This window comes from Silurus aristotelis, assembly GCF_946808225.1.
Source record: "Silurus aristotelis genome assembly, chromosome: 22".
Taxonomy (NCBI): domain Eukaryota; kingdom Metazoa; phylum Chordata; class Actinopteri; order Siluriformes; family Siluridae; genus Silurus; species Silurus aristotelis.
Window position 1 is genome coordinate 3485320 of NC_139595.1, and position 21775 is coordinate 3507094.

The window sequence follows — 21775 nt, forward strand, 5'->3', positions numbered from 1 at the left end:
GATGCGATTCAGGGTCTGATTTTATTTAAAATATGATACACATGCATAAAATATACACACAATTCACTATATTGCCCAAATTTTGCAGACACCTGGTCATAAGTACTAATTTGCGTTTATAATTTCCTTCCACTCTTCTGGGATGATGTTTCACCAGATTGCAGGATATTTGTGTTCATCAGCCACAAGGGGGGTAGTAAAGGCAGGTACTGATGTAGGTGAGGAGACCTGGGGTGCAGACAGCGTTCCAATTCATCCCAAAGGTGTTCAGTAGGGATGAGATCAGAGCTCTATCGCAGGCCACTCAAGATCTTCCTTTTCAAAGCATGTAAAGCATATCTTCAAGGAGCTCGCTTTGTGCACAGGGGCATTGCCATGCTGGAGCAGGTTTGGGTTTCCAAGTTCAAGTGAACGCAACATTATTATTATCCGAAGATGTCCTGTACAATTGTGTTCCTCCGGCTTTGTGATAACAGTTTAGAGAAGAACCACATATGGCAGGAAAGCTCAGGTGTCCCAATACTTTTGGCAATATAGTGTATATACACATCCCATAGAAAGAATAATATTACACAATGTGTTTAATAAAAATGTTTATGTTGTGTACAGATTTGTATTATATTATATTCAGTCAGTTGTCTTGGGTTTCATCAGTATTTTTAATGGTTTAGCAAAACGCTAAATGGAATTCATGCTAAAGAGCAGAGGAAACTTTTACCTACAGTGATTTATTTCTGTATTTCTGTGTGTAAAATACACTGTACATACAACCAGCATTTAAAGAACAGATTTTAGAAATGTACCACAAGCACAACGTATCATTTTGATAAAACGTCTATAAAGGTGCCAAAGGTCAAAGGTATAAGGAAAGGCCTCAAGTACCTTTTACAAACATCTCCACTTAACAGGAAGTTGTAATTCACAGTTATGAGGTGCCTCAGACCTGAATATTAGGAATGCTACAGTCTTTCATGGGAACACTAGAACCATTTATCTAATGCAACACAAAACAATGGCTTTAAAAATGACTTTTTAAAAAACGTCGTGCTCAAAATGTTACTCATAGCTATTATATAGCATTTAAGCAATGCAAGATCTTTTCAAATGACCTATGTAAAGCAGGTCACTGGCTTCACCCTTCATTTTTTTTTTTCTTTCTTCAGCTTATTCGATTGCTTTTTCATCTATTCATTCCATCTCCGCTCATCAATTTCGAGTGTCTGCCCTGTATATCGCATCCTTTTACATCACATCCTGATTAATACAGCTCAGGGACTTTCACAGCGATGTGACTTTAAAGGAACCGATATGTGGTGGTTCAGCCAGTTCCAGGACACTAATCTGAGTGACTGTGATGCGCCGCTTTTTACCAGGACTGAGCTGGTTCCGAGAGTGCCACCTCCACAAGCACCTCTTTAGCTCAGCCTGCACCTGAGGAGAAAAACAGAAACAACAGAGTTGAGTCCTGGAACTGAATAATCCTGGGTTGACAGCGAAAACATTTGCACAGAATTTAAGAATCAATGGATCGTCCCTGAATGCTGATCTGAAGTCAAGGTACTGTAACAGGAGGGTTAAACAAGGTTAAACCCATAATCTTGAGTGTTAGTCCATCTATTTTTTACGCAATGTGTGGGAAAATTGCACTAAAACGCAGCTATACAAACACAAAGTAACAAAATACTAAATAACACCAAACATATATCAGTGACGGGCCGTGCATTTCATAATCAGGCTTTCAGTGGTGTCCCATCTGAATCAAATCACCTCCTAATACCATTGGTATTTTACCACGGCTATAGAAACCATCAATATTATACAGAAACACAGTATCAGAGACAGAAATCGCATACAGCAAGAATGAATGTCATTATTAAAACAAGAAACCTAATGAACACAATTCAACACGTCTCCTTTCACTGCAGCCACAACCGCACCGCCTGCATACATTATCTATAGCAGAAGCATTGATATTAATCTCATAAATTCACCCTGGGTTTTCATGCATTTTTTTGCAAATTTTGCAGGGAAAAAAAATGCAAAAGTATAAATGGGTCATGAAAAAGCTTAAATGTTTTGATCTTTTTTGGCCGACTTTTCCTCACGATGTCCAGCTTTTCTTGAAAAGTCCATCTTGAAAATGTTCTTGTACGTGTATCTGCAACCATATCAATTTCTCTATTGGACGGCATCTATAGGGCTTTGGAGTGACCAAATTGGAGTCTGATTTGTTCAAGCAACATAAACAACATGAACCTACCAAGAGCATGCACTGTTCATTTCTGCTGGCTTTATGACAATACGTGATGTGAGGGCTGAAATCTGATTGGATAGAAACTCCAACCTAGATTTATACTCTAAGATGTACTGCACTGGAAAGAAACGCTATGAAATGAAGAGAATAGACTATAGGGAAATAATTTAATACATATTCATAGACCAATAATATATTGTAAGTCATTGATTTAGAGTAGGCCTTCTGGCCCTTTTGGCCTGCCATTTACTATATATATATATATATATATATATATATATATATATATATATATATATATATATATATATATATATATATATATATATATATATATATATATATATATATATATATATATATATATATATATATATATACCTGTTATATATATCTCAAGATGTATGCACATTTAACTACATTGATATACCATCACACTACTGCATACCTCTCCATTAAGAAAGCAGTACAGAAGAGCGACCACAAAGCCCTGCAAAAATAAATAAATAAATAAAAATTGTGAACTCAAGAATGGCAACACATTTTACCCTTTTTTAGGATCATACACATTGCATTTTTTACACATTGTTTTCTTTACCTTTTAATCTTCTTAAAGTAATTAGTTTTAAATAATACTTCATAGCCCAAATGTATATAAATGAAAATACACATTATATACAACAATTTGTATTTGTATCTTAATAATTAGGATTAAAGTTCTTGCGGGGATATCATGTTTTTGAATTTGTGTTTAAATGCTTAAAGTTTAAGGATAAAGGTTTCTCACACACACCTGGAAGGAACCCAGGCCAAGCTCAATGTAGAGTCGTGCTGTTTCTCCCGTGTTCTCTGGCAGGAAGGCGAACACAGTGTAGTGCATTCCAAACAGCGGGATCAAGAACAATGTGGACTTAGCCAACCTGCTGTAAAAAAAATCCATCACTTGTTTTCAGCTCATGTGTATAATTAACTAGCTTTAGCAGTGAGTAGCGATTAGCATTTATCAATATAACTCAAAAATCTACTCAGAAAGTTCTGTTAGATTGCCTCATGCAGCTTCTTTAGCTAGCTTTAGCAGCCATTATTATTAGCATGTACTGACTTCATAAATTCACACAGAAAGTCCTGTCAGATTAGCCCTTATAGTTCCATAACTAGCAGTATAAGTGAAAATTCTTTTTAGAAAAATGCCGACAGATCAGCCTCTGTGATGACTCACCTAGCAGTGAAGACTAGAAATGTTCCTCAATATGACTTCAAAATCCCCTCAGAAAAGCCTGTTATGTTAGCTGATGTCTTTAACTGGTTAGCTTAACGAGTTACAGTTCAATAACTTTTGAATATGAAGAGGTTTTCTAAAGTCCTTTCAGAAATGTTGGCAGTAGCTCTTTTTAGTGAGTTTTCTAGTGTTGATAAAGACAGTTTTATAAAAAAATGTGTCTCGAAAGTGCTCTTTTAGGACATTCTGTCAGGTTAGCTGTTGTTATCTTGGTGACTAGCACTGACAGCAAACATAAAGTGTTTATTTTTTGTTGTTGTTTTTACTTCTAACCAATATGGATTCTCTCAGAAAAGAATGAAGGAGATGAAATCTTCCAGAAAATTCTGTCGCATTCACTCTGATCTTTTTAGCTATTCTGCTGGCAATACATATTAGGAAGGACAAGGAGAAGATGTTTATAAACATGCTAGAAATATGCCATGAAAATACATTTAGAAATCGTGTCAGGTTCACTCGTGTTAGCAGGCTGACTGAAAAGTACATGAGCTTATTGATGTCAGCAATTTCCTACTTCCTACTCACTGACACGCTATCAGTGATCTGCGATCTAAAGACAGACCCAATTATGCGACTCACATGAAATGGCCGGTGTCATTGCCTCCAACACCGGCTGACTTGAGCTTTTCAACCAGGATCCGGATCACATTTAGGAAGATGATAATGTTGGCCTAACAAGCACAAAGTCTATATAAACCTCGGTGTCAGAGCATTAATGAAAGATCAGTTATTGGCAATAATTCACTGATATAAAGTACGTTACTTATTACGTCCTTACTCACAAACAGCGATGCTGTTATCGGACCTTTGATTATCCACCACACGCCTATGTTATCTGTGTCATCCCAGCAACTGTAAAAACCAGAAGGATTTTTTTTACAATCACAAGCCTTGTTCAAGAGCCCAGTAGTTGCAGCCTGGTGGTTCTGAGATTTAAACTCATGACCTTCAGATCAAAAGTCCACCATTGCGCTACCACTATCCTAGAAAGAATTAAAGCAATTAGACGTGTGTTACATGTGGTAAATGATTGGTCGAGGTTTACGTACCCACTGTTGTCATAGAAATTGCGTGTCAACACCCAAACAACAAGGACAACCGATGGCACACCTGGTAATACAAGAGAATACTCGACTGTAGCTCTAATAATAAAGTTAGGTTTGTACAGGTCAGATCAAACAGTATGGCTTTAACCAGGAACAGCAAGAGATATATCCAGAACTCATCGTATTCATGCACTGACCCCATCCAGTCAGAATGTACCACCAGAAGTACTTCCTCTGCAAGACGAAGGTGAGAACGAGCAGAGTCTGCAGGTACATGCCCTCCACCAGCAACCAGAAGTAATTCGCCAGGATGCTGAACTGGAAGAACGCTACAGCGGATTTACACGTTACCTAAAAAAAGAGGAAAAAATACAAGAACAAATCAAAATGCAGTAGCACTAAAAAAACAACCCACCTGGTGCAATCACAAGACTTCATAAAGTATGGTACTTGTTTCAGAGTATTTATAATTGCAGAAATTGAATGTATAAATGTGGTGAATAAGAACATCCCACCAACCCACATGATCTCACTTCTGCCTCCACCCTACTCGCCAAATTTGGCTTCTGCGGACTTTGCCCTTTTTCCTGAGATGAAGATCCAGTGCAAAGGTCATCTTTTGACACCAGTAAGGAGATTAAGCATGAATTGCAGTAGGTGCTTGACATACTTCCATACTTCCAGAACACATTCAAGAAGTATTCTAAGAATTCCAGAACACTGGAGCCAGGAGCACTGTATTGCTCTGCAAGGGCACTATTTTGAAGATGATAGTGTGTAAATGTACAGTAGATAAATAAGTTTCTTGTAAACAGAGCTAATCTCAAAAAATTTATACCACCTCGTATATACAGTGAGGAAAATAAGTATTTCAACACCCTGCTATTTTGCAAGTTCTCCCACTTAGAAATCATGAAAGGGTCTGAAATTGTCATCGTAGGTGCATGTCCACTGTGAGAGACATAATCTAAAAAAAAAAAATCCAGAAATCACAATGTATGATTTTTAAACTATTTATTTGTATGATACAGCTGCAAATAAGTATTTGAACACCTGTCTATCAGCTAGAATTCTGACCCTCTGTAGTGTCTTAAACGTATAGTATCTTAAATGTGTAATATCTAAAAGCCTTAACTCATACAATTCTACAAATGGTGAAAGTCCTGGAAAGGCCAAAGTTAATTACTGAACCATCTGGCCAGATGTTTTCCTTTAAGCCAAATGTATGAAAGGCCCATAGTGCTTATCTTATGAGCCGTGACTGGGAAAATGAGACGGATGGTCGTCCTTAAATCAGTATAAGCCGAAGTATAGAATATGATCCAGGATGCATGTCCTCTTGGGAAAAGACCTCTGACCCGTTCTCACTGTATGTTAAGATGAATGGTCTGGGAAAGTTAGCGCTGGTACATTTGAGATATATTAAATCTGGACAAAGACAGGTTTCTCTTTAAGATAAACATTATTGCACAGTAGGCTCATATACATCTGTTATACATTAAGAGGCGGACCCAGAGAATGATCAGAATATATAATGAGTGTGCAGCCATGGATCGGGAGTCAGACTTTGAATCAGAGCGTGCTGACTCCAGGCTTGACCGGAAGGCCTGTAAAGATGCTATATTTCTGTGCTGAATAAAAATCATTATTTACACGAAATAACTGCGTCTACGGAGATTCCTTCCAACCGACAGCTACACTCCATCAAGACGACGAAATACACAACACCTCAAAGACCTGTTAGTCTGCCTTTAAAATGTCCACCTCCACTACATTTATTATCCTAAATTATATGCACCTGTTTGAGGTCGTTAGCTGCATAAAGACACCTGTCCACCCCATACAATCAGTAAGAATCCAACTACAAACATGGCCAAGACCAAAGAGCTATTCAAAGACACTAGAGACAAAATTGTACACCTCCACAAGGCTGGAAAGGGCTACGGGGAAATTGCCAAGCAGCTTGGTGAAAAAAGGTCCACTGTTGGAGCAATCATTAGAAAATGGAAGAAGCTAAACATGACAGTCAATCTCCCTCGGACTGGGGCGCCATGCAAGATCTCACCTCGTGGGGTCTCAATGATCCTAAGGAAGGTGAGAAATCAGCCCAGAACTACACGGGAGAAGCTGGTCGATGACCTGAAAAGAGCTGGGACCACCGTTTCCAAGGTTACTGTTGGTAATACACTAAGACGTCATGGTTTGAAATCATGCATGGCACCAAGGGTTCCCCTGCTTAAACCAGCACATGTCCAGGCACGTCTTAAGTTTGCCAATGACCATTTGGATGATCCAGAGGAGTCATTGGAGAAAGTCATGTGGTCAGATGAGACCAAAATAGAACTTTTGGGTCATAATTCCGGTAAACGTGTTTGGAGGAAGAAGAATGATGAGTACCATCCCAAGAACACCATCCCTACTGTGAAGCATGGGGGTGGTAGCATCATGCTTTGGGGGTGTTTTTCTGCACATGGGACAGGGCGACTGCACTGTATTAAGGAGAAGATGACCGGGGCCATGTATTGCGAGATTTTGGGGAACAACCTCCTTCCCTCAGTTAGAGCATTGAAGATGGGTCGAGGCTGGGTCTTCCAACATGACAATGACCCAAAGCACACAGCCAGGATAACCAAGGAGTGGCTCTGTAAGAAGCACATCAAGGTTCTGGCGTGGCCTAGCCAGTCTCCAAACCTAAACTCAATAGAGAATCTTTGGAGGGAGCTCAAACTCTGTGTTTCTCAGCGACAGGCCAGAAACCTGACTGATCTAGAGAAGATCTGTGTGGAGGAGTGGGCTAAAATCCCTCCTGCAGTGTGTGCAAACCTGGTGAAAAACTACAGGAAACGTTTGACCTCTGTAATTGCAAACAAAGGCTCCTGTACCGAATATTAACATTGACTTTCTCAGGTGTTCAAATACTTATTTGCAGCTGTATCCTACTAATAAATAGTTTAAAAAAATAATTCATTGTAATTTCTGGATTATTTTTTTTTTAGATTATGTCTCTCACAGTGGACATGCACCTAGGATGACAATTTCAGACCCCTCTATGATTTCTAAGTGGGAGAACTTGCAAAATAGCAGAATAGCAATACTTATTTTCCTCACTGTATGTAGGTATAATGTATGTGCTTTAATCCCTTTCCCTTACAGTAGACATAAAGCAGTGATCCAGAGACTCGTCCGAGAAAAGAACAGCATCTTTGATGAAGACCGCACTGGCCCGGAGAATGAAGGAAGAAAAAAGATTGATGTGTATGTAGTTCCTGGTGCAGTGGAACTTCCTGTGATCAGAAAATAGCACAGTCATTTTTTAGGGCATAATTTTAACAACCCGATGAAAATTTTATGAAGAGTAACATCTTGCTTCAATTTATATATAACACAAGGAGAAATTTGCCTGAAGAAAGTAAAGACTACGATAGCTGTTATGAGAGATATCAGGGATGTGGCATATCCTGCTGTGTACACCTGCTTAAATGTTGAGAAGTAGGTTGTCTGAAAAAAAAGAAAAGAAATTGAGGTCAGAGATTTAGGCCACGCTAATGTATCCTCTACTTATTTAGTTGCACTGACATAGGTAAGGACACTTCTCTGCTCTTAAACTCATGTACCTTAGATTCGGGATCTGCATAATTTCCGAAGTCACAGGCTTTCTCGTAAGGTGGATATAGATCACTCCAGCCTGCTGCTGTGCAGTTCCTGTAGATGAAACCTGAAAAGTTCAACATATTAGACACACTTTGCAACCTTTCTGGCTGTGTCAATAGACAGGGGAATTGGCTTCCTTTTTGGAATTCCCTTACAGAATAAAGCCATTACTAGATGTTTTGGACAGCACTAAATAATGACATAGCCTCAAACAAACTGAGAAGTTACCACAGGTGCCTCATGCTGAAGGGTACTTTTTTGTCTCCTTGCCCTGTTTAGCCTTATAGAGTATTGTTGCATCATCATAATCGTGATTTGAGGAAAGCACTAACAGAGGTTCATAGGGGCAGGTATTATGCTGCCCCATTGTCACTGTAACAAGCATTAAATATTGATTTGCATTAAGTGTTAGCTTAATTTAGTACAGTTTTAGAATTTAGTATAGATTCTTAGTATATAAATAGTAGATTATATCCAAATAAGTTGACAAAATATATTATTATTTGTGCAAAAAAAAGTTATTTTCTTATGCAAACATTGAAGAAAAAGGGTTACTTTTTACAATGTTAAAAAGGGTTACTTTTTACAATGTTAAAAAATGTTTTTAATGTCGTATTGTTGAATAATGTTTGAACAGTTGAAAAAGAAAAACATTTAAATCCAGTCAAAAATAAGCTGTTGTACTATATACTGAAACTGCCTATTATAGGACTAATAAAATAAAATAAAATAGTCATAAGTTACCACTATGTTTACAAGCTTTTTACATTTTGCATAATTTAAATAATATAAGACTATGTATTATAATTCATATTAGAGCTTAGCAGTAGTGGATGAGGAACACCATTCCTGTATTTGAGTAAAGGTGCATATCCTCTGCCTAAATATTGCTATACAATAAAATAATAAAGTACAAATAAAATAACTTTTTTTACATTTCTACTCAAGCAATGGACAGAAGTACTCTCTTATGAATGGACTTAAGTATCGAAATTAAAAGCATATAAAAAAAAAATACAATTTAATATTTGGTGGCATTGTTGAGAATCATCCATTCTCCTGTGCAAAAAAGCTCCAGCAGCAATAAATATGCAGAAATGCAGGTGCTTTTCCCAGAAGCAATAAGTAGCAATTAAATGTATAATATCAGAAGACTCCAGATATTTGCTTGAGGAGACTTTCAGACAATAACTATCAGGATGGGGCCAGGCTCAAAAACATTTGGTTCATCTGAAACTCTGGGCAACAATCACCTCAGCCTAAATTATAGCAATTTCAAGACAATCAATGTCAAGGTCAGACCCCAAGCTTTTCCAGACACAAAGATCTTTTGAGCTATGTGAGCTATTTTAGCCCCAAACTCTTACATTAATAATACTGCTACTGTTTAAGCCTTATGAGCTTTTGCATGTTAATCAGTTAGTCACTCACAGGACCCAGTGAAACCTTCAGGTATCAAAGGTAAGGGATAGTGTGTGTTTACACAGGAATAAAGGCATCTGCGACCCACTTTACCAGTCCTCCAAAGTACCAAGGTGCTACACTGAAGGCATGCCAAACTGAAATAGGTTTTGATGTCGTTGCAGGAGAGGACGCTCAAAATAACCATGTTTTTGCCATGAAAAAAAGTTCAATCCAAAGAAATACCAAAATGGGTTCCTCTCAGCGGTTTGCTTTGATTACGTCACCTTGATGCAGAACACAGCACTGCAATTCTTTGTTTGCTGACCTTGCTTGGTAGAAAGGTGGTGGAAAACATCCAAACAGGACACGTTAACCACCTGGCCGATGTCGGCTCGGTGCCAGCAGCGGATCTCGTCCCATTCCGTCTTGCAGCCTAAAACACGTGGGAACAAATAGCAGCAGTCAAACGAAGGTGACTAACAATTAGGGTACGCAGAAATAATTGTAGTCATAATCTCAATACAAGTTATTTGGCCAAATAAAAGATGTTTAATTAAGTAGAGGTGGAATAAGTAATATAAATATCTCCTGTTATAATATACTTCATGATAATGAGAGAAATCGCAAATGCAGATTTAAAATTCAGACTGCGAGTGCACATATTGAACAACTTTTGATTCGTCGGCATTTCGCTTTCAGATGGGCCCTGCGTCACTGGCGCCTGTCTGCATCTTTCTTTCTTGTGAGATTAAATCAATTAGTCTGTGCAGGAGTGAATCAGGATATGTGAATCAAAATTTAGTAAAGTACAATACTTTAAACAAAACACACTCAAGTAAAAGTCAAATTACAGATTTTAAACACGTTTAAAAGTAGAAGTACACACAAAAGAAATACTCAGTTAAATTAACAGGAGTAAATGTAATTCATTACTTTCCACCTTTGCGTTTAAGTTACTGTAACCTGGAAGCTAAGATGGGCCCCATAACAATCACTATTTCTTGGTAATAAGGACAATACTGTAGATTGGGGATTGTATGGAATTAAGCTAAAAGCAAGCTAAAATCCCTGACCACAATTTCACTGCTAGATAGCTGGATAATAGAATTGAACATTTATCACATTCAGAACATGTTAATGACCTGCAGAATCCAGTCACTCTTCAAACTGAACTGCAATTATTCAATGCAGTCTTTATCCACACAAAATCCACACCAGCTTTCACTTTAAACTAAATGTTCACCAAGATTGGCGTTCCATCCAAAACAACTGGGGAAGACCACTCAGATCCAACATCAAAGCTATGTTAGATTATTTGCTAGAAAAATGATCTTCAGAGACCAAAAAAGACCAGAAACATTAAAAAGTTTACTTTACATTTTCAGTCACTCCGAATATCAATATTTTACAAAAACAAGTTTCAAGTAAATTTCAACCATGACAGTCTTAAGCTTGGGTCCTACCAGGAGTGGGGCTCAAACCCACGAGGATATTAATCCATTGGATCTTAAATCCAACGCCTTAACCACTCGGCCATCCAGACGAACAGATAGACGAATGGATAGATTGATATATGATGTTCTACATAACTCAACTGAAATACTGTATATTCAAGTGCTGCTTCCCAGTCATTCAATTCCATACAAGTGCCCATTGTTCCCAGGAATAACTGCAGATTTACCATGACCCTGCCCCTGATCAATAAATTCCCATGGTGTATCAGGTTACGGCATTTCATTTGGAGTACATGATTTTCTTGTAAAGAGATTTAAATCCACAAAAATTATCAGTGCACTGCACTCTTGTTTTTATTACAATTAATCAAATAGTACATTCAGATTTTTATGAGGTGTTGAAAGCAGGGTATGGGTCATTGTGAATCTGCAGTTATTCCTGGGAACAATGGGCACTTGTATGGAATCCAAAGACTGGAAAGCAGCACTTGAATAGACAGTATTGTAGTTGAGTTATGTAGAACATCATAAATCTATCTATCCATCTGTCCACTTGCTTATGTGTCTACCAGGATGGCCGAGTGGTTAAGGCGTTGGACTTAAGATCCAATGGATGAATATCCTCGTGGGTTCGAGCCCCACTCCTGGTAGGCCCATCCTGTAAATATCGATCATATTAATATTTTTAATAGCCAAATAACCATTTCGCTAGCAAATAATGTAACATAGCTTTGATGTTTGACCTGAGTGGTCTTTTACAGTTGATTTGTTTTGGATGGAACCCCAATATTGGCGAACATTGAGTTTAAGGTGAAGGCATTAAGTATGGTTTTGTGTGGCTAAAGACTGCATCGAAAAACTGCAGTTCAGTTTGAAGAGTTAAATGTGATAAATGATCAATTCTATTATCCAGCTATCTAGCAGTGAAATTGTGGTCAGGGATTTTAGCTTGTTTTTAGCTTAATTTCATACAATCCCCAATCTACAGTATTGTCCTTATTACCAAGACATAGTGATTGTTATGGGGCCCATCTTAGCTTCCAGGTTACAGTAACTTAAACGCAAAGGTGGAAAGTAATGAATTACATTTACTCCTGTCAATTTAACTTAGTAGTTTTTTTGTGTACTTTAACTTTTTTAATTAGTTTTTAAAATCTGTAATTTGACTTTTAATTGAGTGTGTTTTGATTAAAGTATTGTACTTAACTACATTTTAAATCATATCTGTTACTAAGTAAAAAATATAAATAAGTAACTTTTAGCTAACCCAAACAAGACTAAATGTTTTTTTAAGCCTGTACTGTAAATGCTATTAATTCAAAATCATTCCCTGATAAACTATAAATATCTAAGGCAAAGTCTACACTGATGCATTTTCATTTGAAAACGCATTATTTTCTCTCCGTTTTTGCCTTCCGTCCACACTGAGATGGAGTTGTTAGTCAATGAAAACGTAGCCTTTTAAAAATGGTCTCTAAAGTGGATCAATTTGAAAACGGCAGGCAAAAAAGCAGCAGGTTGAAGCTTCTCACGATTTGCCCATGCGCAGTACAGAGACGTGAGCGTTTTCAGACGTTTCAGAGTGGATGAGCAAATTTTGGGAAATTATTCAAAACTAAAGTGGGAAAGCGAAGTGTTAGATGAAGACCCCGTTTACAAATCTATCCGGATTAGTGTAGACATAGCCTGAGAGTTACAATTTAGTTTGGTCACTAAGGCCAGATAATATTTTACGGCATAATACGACACAAAGTAACAATCCTTACTGGTTTACAATGTTGTAATAGCGGATATGGTTCAAGTGTCTTTAAACTATAATAACCTGAAGTCAGGGTTCGATCAGGAGTCAGTGGGTTTGAATCCCTTTACAAGAAAATCATGCACTTCAAATGAAATGCCGAAACCTGATACATAATGGGAATTTATTGATCAGGGGCAGGGTCATGGTGAATCTGCAGTTATTCCTGGGAACAATGGGCACTTGTATGGAATTGAAACACTGGGAAGCAGCACTTGAATATACAGTATTATAGTTGTTATATAGAACATCATAAATCTATTTATCCATCTGTCCATCTGTTTATGTGTCAACCAGGATGGCCGAGTGGTTAAGGCGTTGGACTTAAGATCCAATGGATGAATATCCTCGTGGGTTCGAGCCCCACTCCTGGTAGGATGCAAGCCTGTGATAATTTAGTCACTCTAACACTTTTATGTTGGGAAATGACTCAAAACTAAAGTGTGAAAGCGAAGTGTTTTAGATGAAGACACCGTTTTCAAATTTATCCGGATTAGTGTAGCCATAACCTAAGCGTTACAATTTTTTGGTCACAAGGGATAGATCATTTTTACAGCATATTATGACAAAAAGTAACACTCCTTAACAATATTCAATGTTGTAATAGCAAATATGGTTTAAGTGTCTTTTAACTGTGATAACCTGAAGTCAGGCCTCGGTCAGGAGTTCAGCTTGAACCTAATGAACATCTGTCCAGTGGATTTATCTATTAGCTATTAGGTTCAACACATCAATTACTCACACTCTCTTGGTTCACACTAGGTTGGGAGATGGATGATGAATTTCCAATATAACTGCTTGCTGCTAAATGTCTTCTACATAAGTTATTCACACTGAGAGCAATCAAACCTCACCACGATATATAATTCCTCAGTTTCATCAGCGTATTGCTCAGATTGCAGTTCAAAGTTCCAAAACCTGACATACCATGCCTTATACTGTTCTTTGCTTTCCTGCCATATTCGCCAGTGGTGGACAAAGTACCCAAACCATGTAGTAGAGATAAACTCGGAAAAAAAAGTAGATGTAAAATATGACTTCAGTAAACGTAAAAGTGCTTCCTTTAAACTTTCACTTGAGTACAAGTATAAAAGCTTTTGCCTTCAAATGTACTTTAGTAATAGTAATTTAGTAATGTACTGTAGTAATATTTACCTTCTTCACACAATAACTTTTCCATTTGGGTCAATTAACGCTTTCGCTAACGCATGCCCCGTCTCTCACCCACTGCGATTCCACTAACGTGCCTATTTATAGCACATTTATTCGGAGCGTAAATCTTACTACTGAGAGAGATTAACAAAAATCAACAGGAGTCACAAATCGCTTCACTTATAGAGTACAAAGCCTCTGGAAATAGTCTTAAAGCGTTTCTGTGGGAGAATATCTCTCAGACTTCTCTCACGCTGCCCCTTTGTTTTACTCCAGTCCTCAAATAAGCTTTTTTCATTCAAGGATCAAAAAGAAGCAGCTCCAAATCATCAAGACATGCAAATCATCCTGATCTCACTATCCTATGGCCATAGACATGAAATCTACTGGATCCAGATGTAAATTTTTATTTTTATGTTTTATGTAACTATGGAAAACTGACTAAAAATAACTTGAAACTAGTCAAATTTATCTCGATGTGCATCTTGAGCAGCGTTCCGCCATGTTTAATTAGCACGACAAGGTTAATAGGAGCTCAGCATGGTTAAATATATCTATTTCTGAAGTGCACTGAGGTTAAGGTCTTATTGGATGGCGTTTATTTCAAAAGCACATCCAGAGCAATATTCACTGGTGATTCATCTCAGTTTCAGAAAGAAGTGGTTAAGACTTTAGACTTTACATTTCAATACCATGATATACAACAGATGGGGCCTTCAGGAAAAGCCCCTAACCCTTTAACTGCTCAGTTGTACAAATTAGATGAAAGTCACCCTGGATGTAGGTTATCTGCCAAAAGCCACAGATTTTGGGAAACTGTAGTGGTAGGGAAGTGGTATCTCAGTAGTTAAGATGATGGACTTCTGATTGGAAGGTTGAGTTCAAAGAAGCTGCTTCTGGGTTTTTGAGCACAAGCCCTAACTGTCAAGTTCTCAGTTGTATAAAATGTGATAACTGCACAAGGTGGTATAACCAAATTTAGACTAGCAAGTGCTTTTGCCGAATGTTCTCCCTCAGACACCTTGAAACATGGCAGTGGAACTCGCTATTGACGGTCTGGCTTCTATGGATGAATTCTCGATGCACAATGCCACGAATGTAAAAAAAGAAAACACAATGAACGTGGACTTGGTTGAGCTGCGGATCTGACTCTCTATTTTCGGTCATGAAGATGATGGGCTCTTCCACCGAGAAGACTGTTGCTTCTCTAAAGTTTCGTCACTGGTAATGATCCTCGACATGGACGACGGGTCATCCACAGCACGCTGACAGAGTTCTTGACAGACTTCGATCCAGTGTTCAGGGTCAGCAGCCTGGGGAAGAACTTGGCAGCAACACGGCGCATGTTAAAATTAGGATCGCCTGGACTGGTCCGAATGATCCGAAATATTGTTTTCCTGATCTCTCGTAGTCTTCCGGTGATGTTTCTGCTGCTTTTGAAGTTCATGTTCCACTCAGAACACCTTGAACGACTCATTCGAGCATCGCCGTAAACAGATTTGGCAAATTTCACGACAAATCTCCACAAGCACACTCCAAAATCTAGTGGAACATCTTCCCAGCAGAGTGGAGGGAAATATAAGAGCAAATTATATAATATATATAATTATGTTTTAAAGGTGGAGTAAGACAGCGCTGTAAATGCCCTGCAGTTCTATCTGGTTCTTGCTCTCTTTCCTCATAGTCTGAATAAAAATCTTCTGGTCCTTCACTGATGCCACAGCCTGGGTGGATGGACATTTGGTTGTTCCTGCATGATATCAAATGCTCCTCACAGGTGGTCAATGGTGATATTGTTTTATGAAAGCATCCTGTAAGGAATAGTTGTCAACTGCTTGAATTTTCTTCATGGTTTCGATGTAAATTAATTAGATTGTTACCATAAGGGTTTGTTTCTTTACAGCACTTACATTACAGTATTTATCTCCTGAATCTTGGCCAGAGTCAGAAGCACTACATTAGGAATATCTTTCAAGGGAAGATTTTTAGCCTTTTGAATAGTTTCCTGAAGTTGTCCAGTTAAAGCAGGGTTAAACAAAAGGTTTTACCAGGAGTGGGGACCAAACCCACGAGAAAATCTGTCCTTTGGATCTTAAGTCCAACACCTCAGACAGACAGACAGACAGACAGACAGACAATTGCCCAGATACACAGATAACATTCAGAGTTTCTCCAATATCTCAGAAAAGTGGTGTTATTGATCTCACTTTCACAGTTCTACTGTACATGAACTAGCAGTATTATATATAGATGAAAAAGGTTGATGACAGGGTGGAGTAAGACAGCACTGTGGATACCCTGTGTTTCCGTCTGGTTCTTGCTCTCTTTCTTCTTGGTCTGCATGCACAGCTCCTGAGCCTTCATGTGCTGAGAGATGATGGCACAGTCAGAGTGGATGGCCTCCACCTGCAGCCCAATCCATATGGAAAAACAAATCTAACCGTAACAATTAGAGGCATAATATAATAATACTACAACACACTTTCTTTCCTGTCTAGAAACATGGTTTAAAATAAAAAAAAATTTGAAATGAAAGTGCAGCATCTTGGGATGCAACCATGTGCCAAGTTTGTTTAATGGAGTAATATCTGTTAAAAAAAACTATAAAATCCACTCAACAGAGTTGCAGGCTGATTTATCTAAAGTTTGTAATCTAGTGTACCAGTGTAGATTTATTATTTTTATAAATAGAGACTTAAAGCACTTTTGTACGTCGCTCTAGACAAAGGCGTCTTCATTAAGGCGATCTGTCAGTAGCATGGAGGTCAAAGTAGCTGGATAATATGTAAATGTAAAAAAAAATGGCTATATATTAGACTCATATTTGATATTTAAAAAAAATTAATAAGCAACTATTTTTAATAGCTTTAAAAAAAAAAAAAGAAAACCTGTTTTTAGAATTTAAAAAAAAAAAAGGCAGCAAACTGTTACTTAAAAAAAAAAAGGAATTTTATTGTGATTTATTGATACAAATTTTTTTATTGATTTATTTATTTTTATTTACTTTTTCATTTTGGTAAATATTAATAACTGTATATTCTTTATATCTTTTATTTTTCAAAATAGAACCATTTAATATATTAAAATATTTTCAATAAATATGTATTATAATTATAATTATTGTTATAATTATAGTAATAATTATTATTATTATTATAATTATTATTATTACTAGTAGTAGTAGTATTAGTATTAATAATAATCAATACAAAGAAAAACATACATTTACATGAAGTTTATTTTAAACAGGATTTTTTTTTTTGCAAAATTTATAAGCAGCTCACTTAAAAAATAAAAAATAAATATATATATATATATATATATATATATATATATATATATATATATATATATATATATATATATATATATATATATATATACAAATATTCAAAACTTATAAAGCAGAAAGAAGAACTCACCGTTCTCCAGAAACAGGTGATTATCCACACATAAAATGCGTCCATGTGCAAACTGGCCATAACAGACCCCCGAGATCCGAGTGGTTTTTATGTAATAACCCCAAATAAATCCACCTTGTAGTCTGGAACACGATGCTCGGACTGACCTCCTCACTCAGAAAAGCGCATCATGCAGGAGAGACTGCAGCTAAGGGCAGGAGAGACACACACACACACACGCCGGCTCACACACTCATACACACATACACACACACTAGCTGATACACTCACATATACTGTACACCAGCCTTTTCTCTGACACACAAATACATACACAGGATTGTACATACTCTGGCTCTTACACACACACACACCGCTTTAGTCTCAATTCACACACTGTCCTAATAAAGTGTGCTTCAAGATAGTCCACTATATTAGAGGATATTTGATTCATACTTTGCTTAAAAGGAGTGTACTGTAGTAAGAAATATATCTCAGGTGACCTCGGAATAATTATTACTTACACATTATAACTGATTTGGTTCAATTTCACTAAGCATTCATTCAGTTTTCAACAAAATTATGAACACAATTCACTGATTTTTACATACAGTCTAATTTTCTCAGTCTTTTGTGTGTCGTTTTTCTGTCAGAAGACCTGCCATGTTCCTGTCATCCTTTAACATTCATGTGTTAGTCTTTATCATGTAGCAAGAATTGTTTTTAATCCAACGTGGGCATCAGTCCATGAGCAGCACTTGCGCTTGTTTTGGTCTTGGCACCGTTTATTCTGACTGTTAATTATATCTTAGCAGACGGAAGCTTGCGATTGCAGTAATTTCGACATGACAAGACTGTGGCATGACCACAGCTTGATGAAACGCACGATGGGAATTAGAAATCCTGGATTTAGAAAATAAAAAAAGCAGCCAGATAAAAACAGTAGTGGCAACATGTTTAGTGTTTAAAGGTTTCACTGTGATGTTTCGTGATAAATTTAATTTATTGAATAGAGGAAACGTATTAATGAAAAATGGCTTTAAAGAAAAAACAGTTATACAGATTTATATACAGACACTGAACCTGGTGAGGCGATTAGCGTGACAACTTCAAATCACCTCAGAATTTTTTTCCGAAATGAGTCATGTGAACAATACAGCAAAAAGAGATGCTTTTATGAGTTATGGAGGGAAAAGGAGTGTTTGTATGACGTTTTTATTATCGAGGCATTTCATGAACAAAATGAACGCTACAGATCGTTTTAGTTTGCTGCTAGCTAGCATTAGCGAGAGAACACAGTGTTGTGTATACACAGCCTATGTATATTATGTACTGTATATAAGGTCTTTAGCTGAGATGTCTTTAAACATCAGCAGAACTGAAACCAGCAGGAATAAACCTGAACCACAGCAAGCGTAAAGCAACTTTTGCAAAAAGGTTTGTTCCGTTTTGACAGAAAAAGTCCAACATGCCTTTACGAAAGACATAAACGCCAGCGAAGATACACACTAGGATGGACAAGCGGTAAGGTGTTGGCCCAAAGCTTTAATATGCAGTTGTCTTGGTGGGTTCAAAGCCCACTTGTAGTACAAGCATGAAGACTTTGCAAAAAGGTCCTTTTCTTGATTAACACAAGCTCAAGTTTTGTTATTAAATGACTACATTTAATAACACACACACACACACACACACACACACACGGTCGCACGGAGACACACACACACACGCACAAACACACACACAAACACAGAAATACTAGCAAATACTAGAAAATAAAAAAAAAGAAAAAACCTCAGCGAAATGAATGGGAATCGCAATAGGAAAATGCAGAAATTCACCTTTCTATCCACAGCTCTATTTCATGGTCTCTTTACTCCACCTAGTTGGCAACAGTAAAAAACGCAAATATAAACTCTTTCCAACAGAGGTCACTAATAACTTTTAAGAATGCATGCATATATAATGTAATTTTGGAGCAATTAAAAGATGTCGTTATAATGGGAGTCAATGGGGGAAAATCATCAAAATAATTTCAACTGATGCTGTAAAAAGACTAAGCACGCATAAAAGTCAGTTTTTTTTCCCAATCTTTTACACATCCAAGCCTTTGATAAATGGTCAAAAAAATTCCAGTTTACAATTACTTTTTATATCAAATTTCAATTATTTTGTGTGATTTTTTTTCCCATTTCTGTGACGTCTCTAATTTAATTGCCAATTAAAATTGACAAATCCTTGATTAAAAAACATTTTTTTGTAGTTTTGATCAGAACTGAGGTTGATTAACAGATTTAAGTGAAAAAAGTGGGAAAAAAATATTGATCTGACATTTTTACAGCACTTACATTTAGTGGCTTTTTTCAGCCCGAACGAAAGATCAGGATGGATGCTGTACGGTTGGGCAAAGGATATATATATATATATATATATATATATATATATATATATATATATATATATATATATATATATATATATATATATATTATATCCTTATAATTATATATATACACACACACACACACACACACACACACACACACACACACACACACTTACTCACACACACACACACACACACACACACACACACACACACACACACACACACACACTCACTCACACACTCTCACACACACACACACACACACACTCACACGCACACACACGCACACACATACAGATATATACATATATATAACTCACAAAATCGACCATTTTAGTATATCGTCTCAAAGGACGATCTACCATAGAAAATATTATAGAAAATATACTTGGATATATTTTTATATATTTGTTTATATATATATATATATATATATATATATATATATATATATATATATATATATATATATATATATATATATATATATTCCCTCGTTGTTTTTTCCGCTACAAAAAGTTACCGGAACATACCACTTTCACTGTAGGGGTGAAAAATGTGTTTATAAACTTTCGTGTTTTGCAAAAATGTCTCTCTCTCTCTCGACTCATTATCCGATAGAGAAAAGAAAAAACATCTTAACAATACATTCACTGTTTTAAATCAATGCATGCCATCCAATATGCGACTAAAATAATTTGGCAAATTTGTCGGCCTCCCCTCTTTCGTGGATAAGTTCAGCAGGCCGTACGAAGCGCGCCATTTTCCGAGCAAACTGTGGCGTGAGAGACGCTCAGTCAGGCCTCTGTTTTAGACGGAAATTTTAGAAGTAAGTGAAATAAACTGTCTGTATGGCGACGAGGTGAAGGCGGTGTGTTAAAAAAAGAAAAAATGTCGGTTATAACTTGTTTCTAGAGATGTTTAAAATGTTTTAAGGTTGGTTTTGTCGTCACGTGGCTGGAACTGAAATGGCTTGAAGCTGTCAGGAAGTCTATCTATAGCCGGAGACACTGAGCTGAGCAGAGCACATACCCGCTAACCTGATACTTACTTCTAATTACAACTAATACAAATATATATAAACACTTATTTACATATATTTATCTAAACATTACAATATAAACACTTATTTACAGTTGTGGCAACATGTGACCGTGCAAAAACTCATAACTCGCACTATACTCTATATATATATACTCATTTTATATATTTATATATATTACATTACTGACTGAATAATTATTCAACAATCAAGCTAAATTTGTAATTTTATTATTATCATTAAGGATGTGGTGCATAACTTAAGGAACTCAAATAAACATTGCCCCAATATAAAGTAATATCAACTTCATTCACATGGATTTGCATGCAAACTTAAAGTTTATAAAAATACATTTTACTACTTTTTGGATATCTATTCAATAACCAAGCCTATTATTATTATTATTATTATTATTGTTATTGTTCAGGATTATTCTGTAGGCATCAGATTTATGTTCACCTTCGAGAAAATTCTTTGGAAAATCCGTCATTTATTTATTTATTTTGCACCAGGACGCCTCCAAGTTCTCGATTCTGATTGGTTGGAGGTTAAAGATCAATCAATCTTAAAGAAAGCACTTTTACGTTTACTGGAGTCATATTTTACATCTACTTTTTTTCCCGAGTTTATCTCTACTACATGGTTTGGGTACTTTGTCCACCACTGGCCGGAGGTCATGTGAGGTGCAAACCACATGGGCAAAACCAGAGAATTAAAAACCAGAAAAAAATCAAACAGCAGGAAAGCAAAGAACAGTATAAGGCATGGTATGTCAGGTTTTGGAACTTTGAACTGCAATCTGAGCAATACGCTGATGAAACTGAGGAATTATATATCGTGGTGAGGTTTGATTGCTCTCAGTGTGAATAACTTATGTAGAAGACATTTTGCAGCAAGCAGTTATATTG

The 21775-nt window shown here is 36.7% G+C and overlaps 2 protein-coding genes across 3 annotated transcripts in view; one reads left to right on the forward strand and one right to left on the reverse strand.

The window, feature by feature from the left end:
- Positions 1-2: 2 nt before the first annotated feature.
- On the reverse strand, positions 3-17600 carry LOC310717385 (vasoactive intestinal polypeptide receptor 1-like). Of its 2 annotated transcripts, XM_083525322.1 has the most exons (13): positions 17461-17597; positions 16336-16444; positions 9960-10067; positions 8194-8294; positions 7980-8077; positions 7731-7863; positions 4777-4930; positions 4583-4643; positions 4316-4385; positions 4113-4204; positions 3048-3177; positions 2703-2744; positions 3-1431 (listed from the first exon to the last, which is right to left on the reverse strand). In XM_083525322.1, the coding sequence occupies exons 1-13, from the start codon at positions 17518-17520 to the stop codon at positions 1279-1281; spliced, it is 1311 nt and encodes a 436-aa protein (XP_083381448.1). In that variant the 5' UTR covers positions 17521-17597; the 3' UTR covers positions 3-1278. The 2 variants fall into 2 exon arrangements, with proteins under 2 accessions (XP_083381448.1, XP_083381449.1); XM_083525323.1 differs by lacking the exon at positions 16336-16444 and having other exon boundaries at positions 8051-8077; positions 17461-17600.
- The window catches only part of eef1da (eukaryotic translation elongation factor 1 delta a (guanine nucleotide exchange protein)), a 78800-nt gene continuing 74584 nt past the window's right edge, over positions 17560-21775 (forward strand). The window contains exon 1 of the mRNA XM_083525315.1: positions 17560-18409. The gene's annotated coding sequence lies outside the window, so the exon portion shown is untranslated. The remainder of the gene's footprint in view (positions 18410-21775) is intronic.